Source organism: Aphelocoma coerulescens, chromosome 4A (assembly GCF_041296385.1).
Source record: "Aphelocoma coerulescens isolate FSJ_1873_10779 chromosome 4A, UR_Acoe_1.0, whole genome shotgun sequence".
Taxonomy (NCBI): Eukaryota; Metazoa; Chordata; class Aves; order Passeriformes; family Corvidae; genus Aphelocoma; species Aphelocoma coerulescens.
In genome coordinates, this window is record NC_091018.1 from 17,588,953 (window position 1) to 17,596,776 (window position 7,824).

General features: G+C 58.7%; 1 protein-coding gene across 2 annotated transcripts; it reads right to left on the bottom strand.

Annotated features, from left to right (window-relative positions):
• Window positions 1-2,117: 2,117 nt before the first annotated feature.
• Window positions 2,118-7,811, bottom strand: SNX12 (sorting nexin 12). Of its 2 annotated transcripts, none has more exons than XM_069015516.1 (4): window positions 7,371-7,811; window positions 5,427-5,522; window positions 4,361-4,485; window positions 2,118-3,897 (listed from the first exon to the last, which is right to left on the bottom strand). In XM_069015516.1, the coding sequence occupies exons 1-4, from the start codon at window positions 7,797-7,799 to the stop codon at window positions 3,795-3,797; spliced, it is 753 nt and encodes a 250-aa protein (XP_068871617.1). In that variant the 5' UTR covers window positions 7,800-7,811; the 3' UTR covers window positions 2,118-3,794. The 2 variants fall into 2 exon arrangements, with proteins under 2 accessions (XP_068871617.1, XP_068871618.1); XM_069015517.1 differs by lacking the exon at window positions 7,371-7,811 and adding an exon at window positions 7,055-7,248.
• Window positions 7,812-7,824: the final 13 nt, after the last annotated feature.

Sequence of the window (7,824 nt, forward strand, 5' to 3'; positions counted from 1 at the left end):
GCTCAGGACCGCAGGCTGCCCAGCTGCAGTTTCTGGGAAGGCAGCACCCCCTGCCTGCAGCACCGGCTGGAGCACCCTCAGCACTCCTGGTCAACCAGGGCTCAGCTGGGGAGTAGCGCTGCCCAACAAGCAGCTGCCCATGTTTCTCCACACTCCTCCCAACACAAGGCAAGAATATACACCTCCATACTGCTCACCTGCTCCCAAGACAGTCCCTGGTGCAACCAACCCTTCTTTGCTCTCACCATTTTCCTTCAGCTCTTGGGTTCTATTGCACACCAGCTGCTGCATAGTTGATCCTAAGTGAGACCCAGGAAAGGAAAATAAAGAGCATCAACTCCTGCTAAGAGAGCGCCCTAACTGACCACGGCTACTGCCTCTCCTATGAATGAGCTTGAGTACCAGATTTGTTCAGGCTCTTTGCTGGATGCCTCTCCAGCAAAAGAGGGAAGGCCTTCACCTCCCTTCCTCTGAGCCCAAGCATATGCAGTTCCCCCTCAGTCCTTTCACCAGGATCAGTTTTGACCCTGCAGCCAAGACCTGAATGTTCTTCCCATGGCAGCAGCTCCCCTCTCCCATGACTCTGCAGCCTCTGAGGCTTCTGCTAAGACTCACCTTTACTGAGGCAAAAACGCTTGGACGAAACCACTTTTCCTGGAGGCCGCAGCGAGGAGCGGGAAGCCACGGTAGCAATTGCTGTAGAGAGCCTTGAAGACGGCTGTTTACGACTCCCAGCCTTGACAGCAGCTGTAGCGGACAGTGAGCACAGAGGCTGCTATTCCCATCGCACCCTCTTCAGGCAGCCCGGGGCTCAGCCAGGCTGCCTGCCCCAGGGCTACAGGCACCAGTACCCCGTGACCCCACAATACCATGAAGTGAAGGCTCCAAAGCCAACAGGCTGCCGGCCCACACTGGGGGGAGGTCAGAGTGTTAACACATCCCTTGGGGTATATTTCCTAGGCTCCTACCTGTGCGGCTGCCATGGACTCCCCACTCCCCGTGTTCTCTCCCCAACCACGCTGCAGCTCAAGCCCTTCCCCTTGTCCCTTCTAGATGCAGCACCCTAACCCACGCGCTTCCCTGCTTCGCCTGAGGCAACTGGCAGGTGCAGAATTACTTTTCATCTCTCTGTCCCGGGGGGCGGGTGTGGGAAGCTTGGAAGGCTGTGCCTGCTGCGAAGCCCCGCTGGCATGCTGAAGCCTGGACCTGGCAGGAGACGTCAGCTTCGGCCTGGCCCCTGGGGGAGAGAGAGGGCTCTGCAGCGCCGGGCGGGCGGTGGCCGCGCCGGGCTCCCCGCAGTGGCCCCGCTTACCTGGGGGCTGGAGGAGCCGCGTTTCCCAGGCGCCGCGCCCCGTGCCGGCCGCGGGGAGCTGCAGCCCCAGCGAGGCCCGTGCGCGGGGCAGAGCGAGCCGGGAGCGGCCGCGGCCCGGGGTGCGGCCAGGGCTGCCGGGGCGGCCGCCGAAGGCCTGACCGGCACCGCGCCGCGCCCGCCGGGACTGGACGGGAGGGCGAGCGGGGCAGCCGCCGGGGCCACCAGTGGCCGTGGGCTGCGGGAGGCACCCGGGCTCCTTTCGGGCCGGGCCGGGGCTAGGAGCAGCAGCGGCCTCGCAGTCGCCCGCGCTCAAGTCCAGGACCCGCCCGTGGCTCGGGACGGACAGCGGCGTGGAGGTGACGGGGCCGGCGGGCTCGGGCTGCAGCGCGCTGCCCTCCCTCGAGCCCGGCGAGGGCTCCGCGGCCGACCCGAGGCGCAAGCGGGCGGCGATGGCGCGACACTCCTCCTCGAAGAAGCTGAGGTAAAGCGGGGAGGGCGGCGAGCGCAGCGCCTGGACGTGCTGCAGCAGGTCAGGGCAGCCCGGCGAGCCGGAGCCGGCCTGCGGCTCCGGCCGCCACATCGCGCCTCGGCACCGCCGGGGAGAACCAGGGAAAACCGGGGAGCCCCGCCTGCCTCCGCCCCGCCGGTGCCCGCTCTGTTCCGGCCGTTCTCCCGCCCCGCCCGTGTCCCTCCTCTCCCGGCCCCCGCCCCGCCCCGCCGGTGCCCGCTCTGTCCCGGCAGCTCTCCCTCCCCCTCTCTCCCGGCTGTTCCCCCGTCCCGGCAGCCCCCAGAACCAGGCAGACAATTGGCTTCACAGTGGTTTAATGCGAACGGCACCGGGACGTTACACTGGACAGGGTGCAGACAGCTGGATGGATGGCAGCCCCGCGCAGGGCAGAAGGAACCGCCCCGAGCGCGACCGGCGGCAGCAGGAGGCGGGGACCGAGCCACTCCGAGGCCACGGCCGCCTCCACCGGCACCAGGCTCCACGCTGCCCCACGGCCCTTTCCGGGCTGAGCCAGCCCCCGGAGCAGTTCCCTCGCGCTTTCAGCGACTTCCCCCCCAAGAGCCACCTCTCGCCCAGCAGTGCCAGTTCCTCACCAGAAAACAGAGGAGACATTGGGAAGGCCTCGGGGAACGTGCCTGGCAGGAACAGGAGGGCATCCACTGCAGGCCCGTGCTCCAAGAAAGGCTTGGCTGTGCCACAACAAAGTGACCACACTTATAAACCAGCCAGCCTTGATCCGAGGAGCCCCCGAACTGAGGCCCAACCTCACTCATCACAGCTGTGGCAGCTGCGGGAGCCTCCAAAGGACATTTCTGCTGCAGCAAGTCACAGCCTCATTGTCCCCTCAAGCTCTGAACACTTCCCTGACCAATCGTGTGTTCTCACTTCAAGTGACTGCCCAGCTCACCGCAGAACGGGGGAGAACACACAAAGAGCCATTGCTACTTCTCCTGCTCTTTAAGCAAATGTCTAACCTAAGACTGACTGACCATTTTCTGCTGTCCTTTTCTGGAGCGGTGGCTTCAATCTGGGCCCCACTGCTGGACTCCTCCTGTGGCAGCCATCATGGATGCATCCTACAACTGCTCCCGCCAGCTTTCTCTTGCTCCTCCTCAGCCAGACCGTCTGCTCCTCCCAGCAGCCAGGGCCCCGGATAAGGTCACCAGGTTCAGCCGAGCAGGGTGCTGCAGGCAACACCAGCACACATGGCCCATGGCAGGGCAGGCTGTGGTGTTTCTTAAACTCTGGGCCAGTGCATCACAACACACATGGCTACAGCCCAGACTACCCCATCTTCCACGTGCCAAATGGCCCACACAGAGCATCATGAGAGCACATGGGATGGAAACCCCTCGAGCTGCCAGCAGCACCTTAGAAAGGAGGGGGCACAAATACACCAAACAGGTCTGTAATGCAGGAGGCTGATAGCGGGGTTTGAGTAGGTGTTGGGTCTCAGCACTTCCAGACAGTGAAGAATGGGGGTTTCATGCAGGGTGAATGGGGTGGATGAGAGACTGACACACCCAGGCACCTACTCACTGGTTTGGATAAACCTTACTAAAACTCTAATACCTGATATAATCACTGACCAACATGACAACTGCTATTCTTCAAAGTCTCCTGCAGAGATGCTTGGGGCTGCACAGACAGGGGAGTGAAGGTCATCTCATACCTTCCTGTACAGGGAGAGAGGCAGCTCCTACACCAGAACACCATTAGCAAGTTCCTGCTCGACACCTATCCACATCTGCCCCTAGACACGGGACAACACACTCGCATAAATCTTCACACCTTTAGGCCATGACCACAGCCCAGTAGAACAAACTGCTGCCAGTTAAAAAAGAGGAAAATACTGAACAAACTGGGAGGTTCAAGAGAGGAAAAGCTGGTTCAGAGAAGACAGATTTAGTGTAAAAATAAATGTCATTTTTGCAGGAGGGAGGGTGGAATGGAGGAAGACAGTGCCAGGTGCTCCTACTGGCGCACTTTCCCTGGGACGTAATTCCTATCAATAGTCTCCTCTTGCAGGAACATATGTAAGCAGCGCTCATTCTGTGCCAGTGGGTGTCCAGCAATTCTGGAAGAAAATCATATGTGGAGGTTAGCACAGCTGCCTCCAAGACCCCCATGCCTCTGATGTCTGTAGGAGGGAGTCAGGCAGCCAGCTCAGCACACCGCGCTCAGCCCAAGGTCAGGCATCAGTCTGCAACAGGACCAGTAAGAGGTGCTTGAGCACAGGCTGTTCCCTTCCACATCACACTCTGAACCAACAGCGCTGTGTTGGTGAGTCCCTGTAGCACAGCTGTTCTGCTAATACCTACTACACTCTCAGGAGAGAGCACAAAGCACAACCCCCACTCACTCAGGGCACGACTCGCTCCAGTTCCAGTTTCATTATGTGGCTGCAGCCACCACCCTCCAGCACTGGCACCTGCCAGCAGCAGGTCAAGATACAGGACCCTCTCACAGTCAACCCACAGCCCAGGAACAGCTAAAGAAGCAGTACACAGTAAACAGCAAAGCCAGGACATCAAGCTTACTTGTTAATAAACTGTTCTAGGCCCTGTCTCCGCTCCTCGATGAAAGATTCCTCAAAGATGCCTTCATCTCCCCGGAAGGGAAGCTGTCGTTTCAAAGCTTTTCCAGGCAGTGGTGGCACTACAATCTGAAAGCACAGAATCACCCCATGAGCAGAACGGCCACCTGCAAGCAGATATCCTTCGCTGTTTGATGCTCATCTCCAGTGCCATCACATGGACAGAGCCCCAGAAAGTGCCCACTGTCAGAGACTGGATAACTTGCATGTCTCGAAACATTTTGGGATGCTTGGCAAATGCCTGTGTGTATTTCATGGGAGGGGCAGATCAGGTCTTGCAAAGGTGAGACAGTGAAATACTCCACCCCCCAACCCAGAGCCAGCATCCCAGCCCTGGCAGAGCTGTTCATCAATGACACACCATGGGTGGTGCTAACCCAGCCCCTGAGTAGCCAAGTGACCAGAAGTCACACCTGGGGGGGGCTGGGGGAGGTCTAGAGGGCCACAAAGGCCCTGGGGCTTGAAAGCCCCCATGAGGGACCTACTTGTCTGGACCCTGCCTTCTCCAGGAGTTTTCATCCTGCCCACGCTGGAACTCTAGGAGTTGGTAGCTCCATGTGTGTTTTTCTGTACCTTTTCTGTCTTTCTTTCTCTTTCTTCTCCTTTTAATTCTCTTTTCATGGAACTTTTTGGGTAACATAGCATCTTAAGGTTTTAAAGGTTTCTAAGTTAAATGAGGTAATAAGTTTATGCTAAGTTAATACTAAATTAATTCTAACTAATGTTATAGTAAGTGTTTTATAAGTGTATTTACTCCTTGGCCAAAATTCCTTAATTTCCTGTATTTTTTCCAGTAAACTTTTGTGCATTTGTGACCTCTTGAGAATATCTGGTTGGGATTTCTCCTTGCACCAAACTAGAGTAAAAGAACCTCAATTTAACCCCTGGATTTAAGTGTCTGAGGTGCAACACCCACCATCACAGCCTCACTTCTGGGCATCTCAAGATTATTCCTGCAACTGTTCCCATGTCCTGGCTTAAGGAATAGGGAGGTCTGAGCCAGGCCTCACCTTACTGTCTCGTTCCAGCTCATTCTTCAGCCACTCAAAGTCGCTGTATCGTCTCCTCACACATGACTCCTTCAATTTGAAGATGGGGAGGTTTGTCTGTAAAAAAGCAAAGCAGTTCATTTGCAGGTTGCTCTGGAGGCCACACAATACTTCAACATGTAACTGAAACCTGAAGCTGCAATGAGAAAATCAAACCCCCTGAGAAGGAGGCATGATGGGAACACTCAGCTTCCTTATTCAGGACAGCACAAACCCCAAAACCCTTCAGATCCAAGCAAGCCATTCTACTCAGTGCTAGCCATTCCTTCTCTCTTGAGTGACTATTTCAAGAACACGCCCCCTTCCCAGGGGCACACACTGGGAACCAGTGCTGACAATATGATTGTTAGGAGAATGATTCCCCCCCCGCCCAAGTTTACTCCATTTTGAAGTGATCTACAAGAGAGCTTCGCAGCAGCCTGCAGACCAAAAGAACATCTGACCCGACACTGGCATCTCCACTGAAGAACCACCAAAGGAAATCCTGCCCCAGCAACTGTTCAAGGCCAGACCTCATCTACAGTTTCTCCCAAAACAGATCACCTACCCCAACAGCCTTTTCATGCCCATCTTGTGTCACTGGAGAAATGTGCAGCAATTCCTCCCCTTTTTTCCCTGGCACTGGAGTCCAGCAACTGACAGCTGCATTAACTTCACCTTTACCCCATCAACACAGCCTGAATCATTCCTGGAACTGAAGTAGCAAAACCTTCTGATGGGCGGCACTCATATATTACTGCAACATGATTAACTGTTTTCTTACATGAAATAAACTGTTTTCTTATGTGTTTTCTGTGAAATAAACCCAGCTGCTTTCAGAGCATCTCCGCTGGTTTGAGTGGGACTAAGAGGTTCCCATTGCCATCTGCAGGCTGATGGGAGCCAAGCACCGGAGCAGAAAAAAACAAACACCAATTCTTCTGAAAGGCAGTGGAGACTGAGCAGTTAAATCACGCTATAAGCAAGTCAAACCAGCACCACAACACATACTGAAGGGAGCTTGCTTTATGGGAAGCTTAATTTTACTTTCCCCATCTATCAGACACAGAGCTGTGAAGGGGTCCCCAGTTCAGCTCGTTGAAGGCCCAGGGAAGAGAACCCTGCTCAGCCTGCTATGCACACTCCTGGGTCATGGGCTCTTGGTAAAGCACCCAGCCTGCAGTTTGAGCAGGTCCCAAGATACTGCTACGCAGCTCTCCTCCCCTGCTCGAGATAACCAGCTACGTGCAGAGCCATGCCCTGCTCAGCAACCACCCAGCGGGGCTCTAGGGAGGGGACGGGAGCAGGAGCCTGCTGAGGCAGCACCTCCCTGTCCCTGTGCGCACCAGCCCCCGCTGGATGCCGAGCGCCCCGGCGAACCCATCAGCTCTGACCTTGAGCCCCGGAGCGCCGCAGGCGCGCTGCTCGCCCCAGCCCAGCGCAGCCCGGGGCTTCGCCTCCTCCGCTCCCCGCTGCTGAACAGCGGCACCACCGCGGCCCTACCCGTCCGCCTTCCCTCGGCCACCGCGTCCCGAGCGCTGCCGCCCCTCCCCGGGCCGCACACCCGCACACCGGGCAGCCCAGCCCCGCAGGCCCGACGGGGGCCGCACCCGCATGCGGAGCTCGTAGCTAGTGTATCTGGCGCGGCCCATGCCCACGGTCTGTGGGTTGAAGATGTCGATCTCGAGGAAGTTGCTGGGCGGCCCGTACGCGTCCGTGAGGTCCTGCGGCTTCGCGTTGAGGCGCCGGGTGTCCGCCACCGCCGCCTCCGACATGGTGGTGCCGCCGCCGCCCCGCCCGGCCCGCCCCGCCCGCTGCCGCAGCCCTCCCCGCCCGCGCATAGCCGCACGGCGCTCGCCCGCCGCCTACATAAACCGACAGCTATCCAGGGTTTGGGGCCCGGCAGCCGCCGCCCCACCCGCGCACCGCAGCACGGCGCCCGCGCAGCGTCTGCATAAAGCGGTAGTTATCCAGGGTTCGGGGCCGCTCAGCTACGTCTCTGACAGCGCCGCCGCGCGGCCGACTCCTACACAAGCGCAGCGGGTATTCAGCCCGCCGGGCTCGCTTGGCCCGCCCCGGAACCTGCATGGCAGGCTTGTTCCCGGCGTTGCTCCGCCTCGCCCGAGCTGCCCCGGCCGGGCCCCCGCGGGACGGGGCAGAGCCCGAAGCTGAGGCGGCCGCACTGGGCGCTCGGCTGGAAACAGAGGCTCGGGACCAAGAAACGCGCACAGGGAGTCCGCCAATCAGCGTCTGGGGTGTAGCCAGCCTCGGGCGCTGTACAGCGCGGGGAGTGTGAGGCCCCGGAACCTGGTTGCGGCTGGTTGTGACGAGCAGAACGGGACGCAGACCCATCATGCCTTACGCCAGGGCGTGTCCCGGA

Excerpts from the sequence above, each read along its gene's own strand:
- SNX12 (XM_069015516.1), bottom strand. The coding sequence starts at position 7,799 with ATGATGGGTCTGCGTCCCGTTCTGCTCGTCACAACCAGCCGCAACCAG. Across the intron at positions 5,523-7,370 it reads TGCGCGGGCGCCGTGCTGCG|ACAAACCTCCCCATCTTCAA; the intron begins GTGCGCGGGTGG and ends GCTTTTTTACAG. Across the intron at positions 4,486-5,426 it reads AGCTGGAACGAGACAGTAAG|ATTGTAGTGCCACCACTGCC; the intron begins GTGAGGCCTGGC and ends CTGTGCTTTCAG.